Source organism: Chroicocephalus ridibundus, chromosome 2 (genome assembly GCF_963924245.1).
Source record: "Chroicocephalus ridibundus chromosome 2, bChrRid1.1, whole genome shotgun sequence".
NCBI lineage: Eukaryota > Metazoa > Chordata > Aves > Charadriiformes > Laridae > Chroicocephalus > Chroicocephalus ridibundus.
Window position 1 is genome coordinate 22,862,133 of NC_086285.1, and position 15,235 is coordinate 22,877,367.

Sequence of the window (15,235 nt, forward strand, 5' to 3'; positions counted from 1 at the left end):
TACAAGCTTGCTTTTCTCTGCAAACAACAGAAGAATTGCTGTCCACTCTATCAACCATTTACCTTCCTTTAAAACCATTTACCATCCTTTTAAAATGAATGCAACTTACATTTCCAGGAATGAAACCTCTAGATTTCTCTGCCACATGTTAGCATTGCTGTTCTGCTATAAACTGTAACAGGAAGTCAAGCCTTTATGCCTACATTGCCAGCAATAACAACAGTTTTGTGCTAATAGCTTTATTGCTCATTTCTCTTTAACCTAGAATTCAAGTCCTGTGCATGAACCACTTGAAATCTGTATTGCAGAAACTATGTTGGATAAGAATTTAGCCATGTTTGAAAAGTGAAAGTTTGATTCTTCATCTCTTCTTATGTGGAAAACGTAAGTAGTACTAAGTTCAAGTCATCTCCCCCAGTCAGGGATGCAGCTCTTAGGTTCATTAAAATAAGCTCCTCTAGTGAAAAGAATGGTAAATCTGTATAGTGAGTTGTGGGTAGGTGTATGAGCAGCCAAACCTCTGCCCCGAGCTGCTCAGAGTCAGCAAGTTCTGCTCCTAAAGGTGTTCTGCTTGAGTTAACAGGAACGCCATGCAGCGAGTTAATGCCACCTAGTGAAACTACATCATTTGGACTTGCTGGGTCCAGCTGGCACCATGTGTAAGCGGAAAAAGCTCTACTTTGGCTGCCAGGACAATATACACGTGTGTGTGTATATATATATATATAAGCCAACACTAAAATTTGCTAGATACAGGTGAAGACTTCATTGTAAATTTCAAAAAAATTATATGCTTTGGAACCAAAATCAGATATGCAGTCACAGTTCAAATCCTGTCCATATTCACACAAATACAACGGCCATCCTGTAAAGATTAAATGTCATCTCATCTAGTGCTACAAAACTATACACAGTACCTTGCACTTGTTCATTAGGGATAGTGGCCAGGTTTCCTCCTAAATTCATGCAAGCTGTTCGTGCAGCATGCCAAGTGACACGTTCATCTTCTGCAGATCCAAATATTTTGTAACACTAAAACATGAACAAATTCTCTATATATTATTGTTACTCCAACATCCCTGACAGATTGAAAACCACTGCTTTAAGCAAAGCAGGATGGAGAAAGGCAGTAAAATAATGCATTTATCTGAAAAAAACACATTCAGCTTAAAATGAGCTTTTTGTGCTGCTTGTTGTTCTGTATAAAATTGAGTATCTCTAGAAAGTCCTTTGCTCAACAAGACACATACTAGATTTGATCTGAAATCCCTAGAAAATAAGCAAAACTGACTTTTTACAGACAGTCATCTAACAGTGGTAATTTACGTGTGACTGATATGTCTGCCTGTTTATTTATTTGACTCTACAAAGCATCCCACATTAGTAAGGTTAAGGAAGACAAAATGTATTTAGTACCAAAAAAGCATTATGGTTTGGTTAAAAAAAAAAACACAAAAAAATAAAAACACAAAAAACAAACCAAGATCAAAGCATCAATCATTCACGAACTCTGTCTAAAGTCTTTAGGAAATGGATATCAAAAGGTTTGAAGAAATGACTAGCGAATTACTTTCTTAATTGCAACTGAATATGCTCATCTGCCACTTCATTAGAAGCGTCAAAAAAGCACCTTTTCTGCAAAGCAGGGGATGGGCAAACAAAGAAAAGCATGCAGATGTCAACCAGCTCTCTGCAAAAAAGAGTAATATTTTACTTTAATAAGAAACAATCCCATTAAATAATTCCCTTGTTTTCTATTTAACGCTTTTCCAAACATCCAATGTGTGCTGTATTTGTTATGGTACCTTATTACGAAAGGAAAGCCAAGTTGGACGACATCCTCTTGGAGTTGAAAGTGTTGTTGGAGGAACAGTTGAATTAATGGAACTGTTGTGCCTTTCACATATGTAGGGATTTGGATAACCACAGTTTATATCATTCCAAAATCCTGAATGCAAGATAAATGGGGAACTGTATGACACCACATCCAGAGCTGGTTAAATGAATTTTACTCATCCTTACACAACGTGCTTTAGGTCGAAAGATGAGGTCAAATGCTCAGAGTCTCTCAGTTTATTATCATCCTATATCATCATCCAAAATAAATATGTCACTTTATGCACACTGTTAATTACAGAATGTTAAAAGCAGTGTAGAACCTGGTACTACAAATGTCAATTTTGTAGCGGCACGTTAGGCCAATTTTAATAAAAAATATAAAACAGTTGTATAGTAATAGTTGTATAGTAATCACAGCCACAGACTTCTATCAGAGCTTCCCCATGCCAGGCTTAAGGTGAACATGAGAGCACAAAGCTCTTAAGTCCTGAATACAATACTATATTCTACTTGTATAACATTTTGCAAAAGAAAAAAAAAGGGGGGGTGTGGGGGGGGAAGATGTGCCACTCAGAGGGAAAAAAAACCCAAAACTGTTGTGGCACAAACACACATATAATGAAATTCAGGAAAAAACATACAAAACTCACCTAAATTCTTATAAATAACTACACAGTTTTCATCATTATTTGCAAAGTTAGGTTCATGTGGTGCCCATGCCAAATAATTCACTGGAGTGCCATCCATCCAGCTTAAGAAAAACAATCCAAGAAAACACTTCTTTAATATACAAATTGAACTGCTTCCATGTCATAAAAAGTAATTTTGTGCTATGTTTAATACAGCCACCCATAGTTTAAGGTGTACAAGTTTTTTTGACCAATTTGCCGCTTTGCTAATTGCACTAAACTTACTCTCTATGCAAAGACGTAGGGTATGTGTCGAAGTTGTGTTTGCTCTGCATTTAAGCAATATGCTGACACTTTTGCAACTGATAGGACAATATCCAAAATAATCGTTCAAGCCAACATGAAAGCAAGACACCATTTCAGCATGAGAGAGCCCAGATGCTCACCATTTCCCACAAGTCATACATTTTCTGTGCCTACTACAGACATAAGAGATTTTATTGGTAACACTGGCAAAATGCTTGATCTTTCCCCCACGTACAGGAAAAGGGCACGACAAACCACCTACAGAGAAATTCCTGTGACAACGGGCCTTACCATAAGGTAAAATACGAACATCAAAAAAGTTTTACATCCACGTAGATTAAACAATAAAGAACAATATCATAACTGGGAACCAAACACTTATTAAGAGACATATTCGTATTGGACTGCAAGTGACAGAGGTGCCCAGGTTCGCCCTTCAGGCACATATGTATGATACTTCATGTAAAAGCATATTTATCTTAGGGTCCCTACAAAGACAATGGAATGGCACTGACCCCTCTTTTTCAGAAGGTGATCTGGCCCACCTGACATCCTAATTATCATCTGGACAGTCCTATTGTCACTGTGGGCTAGAAGGAGATCCAAGAACTACTAGGTATCTATTCAGGCACTTCAAGACCTAGACTGAACTGAATCCAGGCCTAAGTTAACATCACATGTAAAAATCAGCATGGTGCTGCATACTGACATTCAGAGAAGCTCGCAGAAAATTTGCTTATCCTCACAGTGCATGTGAAGTTATACAATGAATCACAGAATACCAGGTTGGAAGGGACCTCAAGGATCACCTGGTCCAACCAGACGGCAAGAATAATAACAGCAACAGCTATCTTGGTTCTACAAAAAAAAAAATAGGTTACATTTTTCCCTTTATTACAGTCTATTCCCAAAAGTTGAGGAGGGGGAAAAAGAACGTTTTTACCTACCCAAAATCCTATATGTTTTGATTGGGTCATCTATTTTCAATATAAGTCATGGAATAAAGGAAACTAGAATTCCTGAATAAAAATTCAAAAGACATTACCTGCAGTGTATTTTTTCTGCTAGCTTTGGGTGAATTCTATTTAGGAAACATGTGGTAAAAACAGATTATCCATGGATAATCTGGATCTAAATTAACGTGGCATTAAACCACTTGAGAATCCAACCATGCTTAAATTAAGACTCAAAACTAGGTATGTCCTTTGAAATTCCATGCCCTGTTGAGTTAACTTGTTTGGTCCCACAGACTACAAAATCTTAAAACAAGCAGATTTTGTTTTGCAGACAAGTAAAGCAGAACTTTCCAAACCTAACACACCTGATGCAAATTCATAAAAACAAAGTTCACGCTTTTATATTGTTAAAGAATACGTCAAGTTTTAGGGTTTATAGATCTACTCTAGCTTCCAGTGGTGTCAAGCAGAAATACCATTTACTTGAGAAGGAGTTGGGTCTTCTATGAAGAAAAAATTTCATCAGTATCAACAGGAAATACTTTTTAAAAATTCCTTATATTAGCTGTACTTTATTGGAGTATGGACAAGGCAGACAACAGCTGAGGGTAAAATTGAAATCAAGCTTTTTTCCTACTATAATCAAATATAGAATAGTAATAGCAGGATGAGAATGCCTAACAGCAGAAATGGGATTTTTAAAAAAAGTGGATTAAATACAATGGCACATTGTGGTATATTTACTACAGAATACATTTTTACAACCTCCATAATCAAAAAACACGAAGCATGAAAGTCCCACAGAATTCACAGGAAAAACATTTTCATTTGCTTTGACAGGCCACAATTTCATTCAAGCACTTCATTAATTTTGCTCCACTCAGTAGATTATTATAAAGCACAATGCAAGATCGATAATTTTAGTTGACCTACCTTGTCCTTTGGTCAACACTCAGTTGTAAACCAATGAAATATGAATCCTCTTTGCCATTTTTCAAGATCTAGAATGTAGAGATTAAAATTGTATAAATATCCACTTTTTATCCCACAAATCTGTTATGTTAATAATGAGTAAGATACACCTCACTGACAGAGGATATGAAATGCTATATTATCTAGCTACAACATCTAAGTTAAAGCAGCTCACAGATGACAGTCCACAGTCAAACTTCATCATTGGCCAAAAGGTTTGGTCGCTTCATCATGTTATTTGGTCACTTCTCACAGTCTTACTTGAAAGTAACTGAAATCGGCACCTCTTGCAGTCTCTGCAGTGGACATCATCTGACAAATTCCTTGCAATGGACAAGCCTTCCTACAATTTGCATATAAATTGATATAGGAGCTTATGTCATCTCGCTGCCACTCTTCAGACAGCTCAGGAAAAGTTTTGTTGTTCAAATCTGACTTTTAAGCACATTCCCAATTAAAAGAAGTTGGCCTCCAGACAGTACAACAGGCAATCAACCCCAGCCTTCTAGGAAATATCAGGTTGGAAGGGACCTCAAAGATCATCTGGTACAACCTTTTTTGGCAAAAGCATGGTCTAGACAAGATGGCCCAGCACACTGTCCAGCTGAATATTGAAAGTGTCCAGTGTTGGAGAATCCACCACTTCCCTGGGGACATTATACCAATGGCTGATCGTTCTCATTGCGAAAAATTTTCCTCTTGTGTCCAATCAGAATATCTCCAGGAGTAACTTGTACCCATTAACCCTTGGCTTTTCCATGTGACTCCTTGTAAAAAGGGAGTCTCCATCTTCTTTGTAGTCATCCTGTAAATACTGGAACACTGTGGTATGGTCTCTCCTTTAAAAGCTCTTTCTCATGGCATAATCCATACGTCAAGTTGTTCTTCCTGCATAATGATATTCTCACCACAAGAAGAAGGAGGCAAAGGGGAAAACTTGAGGACAAAAAGAGGCTGCTAGGTAGACTACATCCCAGGTACACTGACAAGATCAAAAGTCAATGTTCTGAGTGTTGCATGTAAGCCAATATCTGTTTTGATCCACTACTTAAGATATCTTGAGTTTATCTGTTGACAAACTTTACTTTCAGTTAACTCACCCACCTTACAGAATCATTGTTCTTTTAGCTTATGCTAAAACAAAGCCACAGATCAATTAAAAGCAAGCATTGAGATTCATCTTAGCACATTGCCAGTTGCAGACAGATATAATGTGGTATAACTGCCACACTGAATAGGAAAAGCAGATAATGATCTATTTAATGCTTACTGTGCCTCTTTCTATACAAAATACCAAACCAAAGTTGTCCTTGTCTCAGCTATGAAATAATCTTTAAAAAGACCTGAGTTTGTTCTTCATATTAATCTGGCTTAATGCTACTGCAATTTCACTATCGTAAAACTCATAGGGAAAACACCAGCGTGAAAAGGATTTGTGCCCATGCTCACTTGTTTCAGATGATTTATTCCATAGTATTAATGATTTTTCTTACATATCGCCAGAGGAACTTTCTTTCACTTTCGCTCTCAATGACAGCAAGGTCTCCAAAGTTCATTTTGCAGAACTCACGACCTTTTTCCATAGGAACACTATCTGTGCTGATATAATATTGTTTGTCTTCATATATAATCCATCCATCCTCAGTAGTCTTGTATTCTGTAAATTAAATGGTAAACTGACTATATTGTTCCTGAGATACAAGACATTTTCATTAGCAAAATTTTTAAAATGCTTTTAGACATACACATACACAAATAGTAATAGCAGTAAGACTTACTGGGTGCAGGAGATTCTGTTGGTTCAGGCTTCACACTTGCCCCTGTAAGGAAAAAATATTAGGATTGTACACTTCCTGCTGTAAGAGAATAATATTTACTATGATTGATAGGCATGTTTTTCTATTGACATTGGATTTTATGGTTAGCAATGGATTTAACATCAAAAACTAGGAGGAACTAAATAGCCTAAATCTCTTCTTTTCAGTACGCTATTCAATTTTAAATACATAATCTTGTTCCCTGAGGCTCTAAATATAAGCTATTCCTAATTTGCAAGGTATTATAAAATACCTTGAAATTTACCTGAATTAAGTAATTATTTTGGTATTCACTGGATGCAGAAGAACTTATGTCCCAAAGCATTAACTCTATTAAGACAGTCCTATAACTCCCTCTCCTTCCTTTCCCCAGGTCACTTAAACATGAATTCTGGCTTAAACCAGAGACAGCAGGAATGCAGGTCAGGTTATCTTCTTCCGTGGTGCCCCTGCTACTACAGAGTGGGGTTCTTTCCATCTTTCTCTGGTTGAGAAGAACTTCTACCTGGATCCTAAAAATTCCCCTAGATAAAATCTCACTGGAAAAGATCCCAAGAAATAAACTGGTCCTTTCTGAAAAGAAGATTCGGGCTAAAGAATTCCCCAATTTGTTTTTGCCATGGCATCATGGAGATGGCATCCTGGATGCCATCATTAGTGTCTCAGGAAAATAATTTCTAATACAGGAGATCTCTGTCTTTATAGGTTTACCAATTTATTTTGTGCCAAAATGTAATCTCACAGATACTGGCATTTTAATAAAAAATTCTGTGCCTAAGAAATTCTTTTACCAAAATAAAGCAGAGCTGGTACTTTATTGTGAATATTCTAATGCAGCATTTTTATTTTGCTCCCCTCCCTCCCAATGTAAGAATGTAGTAATATGTTTAAATGAGGACTTTCTAAAATACTCAAACGTAGGTAGATGCACTGCTTGTGGAACTCATGATTTCCCTACATTACAAATTTTGTCTTGATGTCTTCAGAAAATAAAAAGCATCCAAACTGAAATCCCAAGAGAATTTAGCAAGAAATCAACATATGAACTTAAAACCCAGTCAAAGCAAAACAAAATATCTCGGAACCAGGCTCCATCTTGCAACTACAGATACGATTAGCTAACAAAACAGTACCTGAGCCAAGTAAAGGAGGGAGTTTTCACACATAAAAAATCAAGTATGTAAACTGATTTGCAAACTATTTTCTAATAACTTGAAACTCAACTCAGAAAAAAAAATCCAAAATAGGATTTGTTGGAATAGGCATGAACTTCTCTAAGAGAAAAGTCAAAAGTGAATGTGAATATTCAAAGTAACATTCCCTATTTTTCAAGTATCACATTTTGCCTTGTGAAATCATAAAGAAAGATCAGTGAGAAGTTCCAGCAGGACACCAAAGGCTCTTTATCTTTAAATGCATTGAAAATATGGAAATCCTTACAACACTCTGATATTTCACATTCCACAGGGAACCACTCTGATAAACAGGTTTTCAAAATTTTTATTTCTCAAAGTTAAGGAAGAAGTCAACTGAGAATCTTTTCTTGTTATACTAATATACAGGAGTAAGTGATACCTTTTCTTATCTGGCAAATCCATCCATATAGATAATCACAGTGCCTGTCATTCCAAAGCATGCTGGAATCGCCACTGATCTCTGCACAAAGTTCAATTCCTTGATAATTATTGGGTTCTCCAAAGCCCCAGTTTTCATACCTCACCTATGAAAGAAAAGGTTTTGTGAAGATTCTGTTGTATAGAAAGAAAATAACAGAGAGAGGGAGGAGACTTCAAATCACAGGCCTACAATTTGTTCATACTGTCAGTTTAAAAACTTAAAGAAGAAACCAGAAACTCCCCATGCAAATGCTGACATTTAAAAATTTTTTTCAGATTCCAACTGAACTGCAGCTTAGATAACAGTTGTTTCCAATCACACTTGGAAGAACATTGACATTTTTTATAGGACCTAAATTCTGTAAAATTCATTTAATAACAATGATGAGGCATGTTTACATGATGGTATTAAATTAAGTTAATATCCTGTATGAGTAAAATAGTAGGACGTTATTGAGACACAACAAAAATGGTGGCACTTTTCTCAGAAAAATATTACTGCTATTCTAATTTTCCTGTATGAATTACAATTTCAGTTTTCTGTATGGTAAACTTCCATCAATACACTTTGACCAACCTTGCATGAAATACGTCCACATCTCTAAAACCACTCTTTTTTTCTACAAGTTTTATATCTTAGTCTAAAGTACAGCCAAGTCACACTGGCATAAAACAACTGCCCTCAGCTCCATGGAATGTAGGCCATTTCAGATAAAGATCTAATTAGCAAAGAATAGAAATAGTAAAGATGGACTGTTTTACTCAAAAAATCCTTGCATTTATAAGAACATCCTTTTAGTCTACATGAATATAATTTTCTTGTTGATTCAATGCATTTTCTCATCAAAAAATCAATATGTTTCAGCCAAAAAAATCAAGCCATGAAATCGCTATCCATAAGCTTTCCTAAAGAGAGCATGACACAGTAGAAGGTTATGATTAAGCATAAAATTACACACAAACACATACACCACACACATTTGAGAAGCACAGGGAATGCAAAATGACAGCTGTGGAAAATTAAATCACTCACTGGAGATCCATCACTCCAAACAAAGCCATCATCAGGATTCAAGTAATATAAACCCATCCAGAAATGCTGGTGGTAAAAGCCATTGTTCCTAAAAAAAAAAAAACCAAAATAATAAATGTGCCATTTATAAAAATTTTAAACATAAAACCAAAACTAATAAGGGCATTACAATATTTTTAATAATCTATCATTCACAACAGTTAATAAGCTTCTCTAAAAATAATCCTTACAGCTGTTAGAAACAATAACAACCAGGGTGGAAATTAATTATTACACGACCCCGTCTAGCTGTTATCACTATTCATTAACTCAGACTGAAATACTGACCAAGAAAATGCCCAGATACAATTCAACTCCTGAAAATAAGGTAGCTTAATACTTTTGTATAAAGGTTCAATAGCTACGGTTGCTCCATTTATCAACTTTCCATTTTCTCTGTAAAGGCACTTATTGTTTCCAAACTCAAAGTTACTTGCTGCAGTTGAATCACATTTGAAAAATAGCACCTTAAACTAGTCCTTGTCTGCAAGCAGACACACTTTGCTGATTTATCTGATTTTATTGAGTCAATTTGTGGTAATGCAGCATCTAAGACTTCTTCCTTACTGTAAATACGTAGCTGGGATTCTAGTACGGTTGTAGCATTTTGCAAGTCTGCCATGTTTCAATCTTGCTTCCCAGTTAGACGGGGATGTACAAGTTCATTGAGCGCGGTCTATTCAGGTCATATTTTGAGTGTTACCTTTTGAAGAGTATTTGATCTCATTCAGAAATCTCACACCTGCTTTTTAAAGTTCAGGGACTTACTAACCTTATTTACATTCCTTGTGTAGGAAACAATGAATCTGAAGTTACTTCTGCTTTCTGATTAGGTCATAAAAATAACAACCAACACATTGACCAGACTTATATCACAACTGTTATCCTATTTGTACACTTGCTTAGGTGAAAACAGCTGGCATCTGTGGTAATTTTATAATATCCCCAAATCCACAGTAAATACTTTTACTTCAGATGATAAATGTTTCCTCAACTAATCTTTCCAATCTCATTTTAGCATTAGCTTCTAGGGTGGTTGCCACTAGTCATACAACTCTTGCTATTTCACCAGCTCTGATTTTTTGCTGTGTTTGATACAGTTGCAGATAATTAATCCAGACTGGCTTATACTGAAGTAAAAACATACACCTAAAATGAAATATTTCAGAAAGATCAAAAGGCTAGTTAAAGTGAATGGATGACCACACTACAGATACTCACGCAATAGAATGCCATATCACATACTGTTCTTCTTTACCATTAATGGAGGCCAGATCTCCTCCTATAGCTCGACAAAATGCTTGAGATTCAAGCCATGTTTTCTTTTGCTCTCCTCTTGAAAAAGGCTAAAGAGAGCATTTTGCAATCAGACAAAATAGAGCATAGAGATCACAAGATCAAGAAACATCAGCTACCCAAAAGCAATTCATTTACAATTAACTTGTTCTTTGGGAATTACAGAAACTTTAAATACAGGATTTATGAGTGTTCACCTCTGTGAAACACAGGCTTAGTAGGAGTGTCTTTACCCAAAGTTAGCAAACTGCATTGCTTACAGGAGTATCTTCTGCAAGATAACCACTGGGAAAAAAAACACTTTTAATCTTAAAAGAATGTGAAATTCAGTCTAAAAAAAAATGGGAGATTAGGATCAGAAGATCAGACTTAAAGACTGGGCTTTAATGGAATAAACAAAACCATAAGCATTTCAATAGAAAGGAGCAAGTCCTCTATATATAATCCATAATTAAGCTTATAAAAGAGTAAGACATATGTATACAAATTCTTATTGCATGTAAGTGCAGCAAACAGAAACTACCCTAATGCAGAAACAAGCAACATACTTACTTTGAAACAGAAGTTAATACGATTGTTTGAGTCCCAACCTTCTGGACACCGGGGAATAGGAGTTGTTGTAGGAACAGGTGGAAGCGTCACTCCCTCTGCCCATACTTTGCATAGGAACTTTGCCTTTTCTTCACATTTTATTACTTCCCATAATCCACCTGAAATTCCAGTCCTCATGGCAACGCAGCCTGGCTTTCTTCCTGGTTGTAAACCGGAATGCACAAAAGAAACAGTTAGCAGGCCATAAGAACTTAGAAAACTTTATATTCTATCCTGATGGAAATTAAGTCTTTGTACAGAGTCAAAAATGTTTCTAATGTTAAAGCAGGTTCAGAGGAGGGCCATGAAAATGATCAGAGGGCTGGAACAACACTCCTCTGAAGAAAGGCTGAGAGCTGGGCTTGCTCAGCTTGGAGAAGAGAAGGCTCCAGGAACACCTCATCACAGCCTTTCAATATATAACAGGGGTTTATAAGAAAGACAGAGAGAGACTTTTTACCAGGGCCTGTAGTGACAGAACAAGGGGCAATGGTTTTACAATGAGAGTAGGTTTAGATTGGACATAATGAAAAAAAAATTATGACTAGGTTGGTGAGGCACTGGAACAGGCTGCCCAGAGAAGCTGTGGATCCCCATCATTAGAAGTGTTCAAGGTCAGTTTAGACGGGGCTTTGAGCCACTTGATCTAGTGCAAGATGCCTCTGCCCATGGCAGAAGGGGGATGACTAGATTATCTTTAAATGTCCCTTCCAAGTCAAACCATTCTGTCATTCTATGATTCTAATTCATGAAGAAAGGGGAAAAAAAAAGAGAGAAAAAAAAGCAAAAGCAAAAAAATCTGTGGTTCATCTATATCTAAGATACCGAATTGTGCCTCACATAAAATAGTCTCCAGTGGCTGACTCTAGCAACATCATAATGTGTGATTCAACAAACTCCCCTAAAACAGAAGATGTGGTTAGAGCTAGTTTCTCAAATTTGTCAAATTTGACTATGATTTTCAAAAATGAACCTGCTAAATATAGGCCTAGTATTGGCTTCATGGTCTACATAGCCTTACCACCCCACTTGACACATTCAAATCATCATTTAGGGACTGAAATTAAAGAGAATCAGAGGATCTCCTGAAAGGCAAATGCAACACACCAGAACCTTGAAGGCTGATGACCATCCCCTTTCTGACGTCATCATGTCAGAGATGAAATGACCTCCCACCCCCGTACTTTTATTAGAGAAAAAATTAGCAATGTTCTCATCAACAAAACTTATTAGATAAGGAAATCACAATTAATCTAGCAAAGATATTAACTGAAAAAAAGATTAAACAGAAATCTTCCCTTGGCCCTCTTGTCCTTTCCTACAATCCAATTTTCTCTAAGACCAGAGATACTTAAAGCATGCTGTGATCTCACACACCTCAGAACACGCAGTGAGCAAGTGCACTATGAGATATGGCTGAACAGGCAGGACTTGCAAGCAGGCTGCAGTATGCCTGCAGAAATTGCTCTCCCAGCGTAGTACAGACACAAACTTTCCCAGAACAGATGCAAATCAGACAGCTGATCTCAATTTAAAGTTTCTTCCCGAGCTCATGTTAAAAACTCATTTCAGCACTAAGCAGGAAGTTAGCAACAGCATGGCATGCTTGAGAAAGCAGCCAGATATGCTTGAGACCAATTAGTCATTATACCATCAAGTGAGGGCTAAGGAATGAAGTAAAAAAATTCAAGTAGTGAGCAATGTATTTTGGGCACTGGAATCATTAAACTGTATAGAGCCACACCTACCAGGCATTTGGGAATTCCAGTGTGTAAATAAGACAGATTCACCATTAGCCCACTTGAACGTTCCCTTTTCTTCTACATCTGAAAGTCCAATCCAAAAGTATTTTTCTGTTCTCAGTCCAACTAGGCTAGTCAGATAGGCTTGTTCATATCTGTTCAGAAGAACACAACTGTTAAATTAATACTGTTAAATTTCTTTTTTAAAGTTGCAAAATGCTTGTTATTTTCTCAGAATTACTGCTGTACCTTCTTGAAAGTGTAGTTTGGATGGATTTACTTGAACAAAGCACACAACAAAACATTTCATAATAGGTATTTTGTAAGCTTGCCCATCAACACTATTATGCTTTTTCTTTGGATGTCCAGTAAAGAAAATGTCTGACTTCAAATTGGTGGGAAAGAAGAAACCTGACATCTGTGTTAAACCACTGTATTTTGGGGGAGTTTCTAGTACCCTTGTATTTTAATGACTTCTTGTTTCAAACAAATCCACAACTGGAAAAGGAATCTCAGCATTATTGAAGAAATATACAAAAGTAGAGTCTAGAGTAGTATGATACTAAATTGTCAGACTAAAGAACACTGCAAATTAGATCCAATGATCATGCAGGAAAAGTTATGTTTCTGAAAGAAAACTATGTAGAGGTAAAGTCTGTCATAGTTCATTATGGTGTTTAAACAAACAGGTCTTAAGAAATCAAACCAAATAAAAGTCTCCCCTTAAGAAGGTATAGTCTGAAGACCACATTAGTGTTAAATCATTTTTATGACAGCTGCAATGCTACCTATGTTTAGGGAGCTACCATCCATGACAGCTAGGGCTTTCACACTAGAACATATCTATTTAAATTATATAGAAAGGAATGAGAAAGTGTAAATCATCGAGTCAACTGCAAGCAAAATAAGCTATGTTTCTTAACCCTAACTTTAATTTTCTCAATATTCCACTTTCAATAATGCGCACCAGCTGCTCAGAAATTTAGCACATACTGAACCCTAGCTGAACTGCTATGGATTTTTAGGTACCAAGCACTTCTATCATCATTTGGTTTCTTATTTATATTTTTTAAAAGTAGCTAAATTCTGAGAAGACCGCATAGGTGAAAATGATATCCTCTTGCTAAGCTGGACTACCTTTTGAAAGGAATTCAGAGCCATATCTCTTATTTTATTAATCAAAATTGGATTCTGCATTCCTAAGTCAAGTAAAACCCATCCTCAAGCCACTATGATTAAGGAAATAAAAACCATAATTTTATTTTTTTCCTTGACATAACCATCTATATCAATAGTGATTTCACAGCAATCATCTATTTTTACTATAAACTGAATTCCTGGATTTGAATACACACGCAAATACTGTGAAGGGTTCTGTACCTACAGATAGACATCCTCTCAAACAAGACTTTTGTCCAGATCAGAATATTTTGTTTTAATATTCAGATGGCACTAGATGTTAAATCCTCATGTGATCCTCTCATGCTAGTACACTTTTACATACCTGTCTTCAATAGTTGCTAAAAAGGCCTGATGCCTTCCACAGGTTTGATTTGCTTGAGAAAAGGATACAAATGTATTCCCAATGAAGTAACAATAAAAACCATGTCTTTTCCAACCCTGTCAAAATAAACATTATGTGATCATGTATGTTCCAGCTTTTCAAAACTTCTTTAAAAACAAAAAAAAAAAAAAGAAAACCAACAAACCAAAACTGATTTATACCAGTCAGCTAACCATTAGACAAAGGAACAGCTGAACTGAAAAAGCCAGACCAAAACAGGCAGGACCACAGCTTTCTAAAATTTTGATTCATGAAACAATTTTTCACATATAATGAATTTTTAATCAGGGCATTCCACTTACGAAGGCATGAGAGGCTTTGCTGTGCACCTTTAGTGCTCCGTATAGGATTATAACTAGCACACAGGCATTGTGCAATCATGAGAATGGTCTTGAGAAGCAAATTTCAGCTTGGCTTTTCAGAAAGGGAATGACACCTCAAAGAGGTTTGTTTATTATTAAGTAATAGTAAATCTCTTCTAATGTTTCTTCATTCAAATGTCATTAATTCAGGAACATGTTTACAGAAGAAGAATCTGCTGTGAGCAGCCACAACTGACACAAATTTTCTTCTGATGGTTTTCAATTTCTCACCTATGAGGAACTTTTTGTATGAGCATGCACTTAGTTCTCTAGGCAAGGATAACATACATAAGCATTAGGCTCCCTTTATCTTCTCCAACAGTTGAATATTTGTAAGGTTCCCACGTACTCTTTTACAAACACTGGGAAAAAAAACCTCAAAGACTTCCTCTGCAGCTGTGTTAAAGCAGATTTGGGAGAAAAGGCAATTTCATCATGGAAGACAAAATCCCAGCAAGATGCTCTATGAAATA

The 15,235-nt window shown here is 36.3% G+C and overlaps 1 protein-coding gene across 4 annotated transcripts in view; it reads right to left on the reverse strand.

Moving 5' to 3' along the window:
• The window catches only part of LOC134511159 (macrophage mannose receptor 1-like), a 60,651-nt gene that overhangs the window by 16,523 nt on the left and 28,893 nt on the right, over positions 1–15,235 (reverse strand). For all 4 annotated transcript variants that reach the window (XM_063324715.1, XM_063324714.1, XM_063324717.1 and 1 more), the window contains 12 exons: positions 14,341–14,456; positions 12,843–12,991; positions 11,056–11,255; positions 10,429–10,553; positions 9,169–9,256; positions 8,095–8,239; positions 6,481–6,522; positions 6,196–6,359; positions 4,664–4,731; positions 2,490–2,590; positions 1,806–1,948; positions 918–1,032 (listed from right to left, as the gene is read on the reverse strand). In XM_063324715.1, coding sequence (XP_063180785.1) covers positions 918–1,032; positions 1,806–1,948; positions 2,490–2,590; positions 4,664–4,731; positions 6,196–6,359; positions 6,481–6,522; positions 8,095–8,239; positions 9,169–9,256; positions 10,429–10,553; positions 11,056–11,255; positions 12,843–12,991; positions 14,341–14,456 — 1,456 coding nt within the window. The remainder of the gene's footprint in view (positions 1–917; positions 1,033–1,805; positions 1,949–2,489; positions 2,591–4,663; positions 4,732–6,195; positions 6,360–6,480; positions 6,523–8,094; positions 8,240–9,168; positions 9,257–10,428; positions 10,554–11,055; positions 11,256–12,842; positions 12,992–14,340; positions 14,457–15,235) is intronic.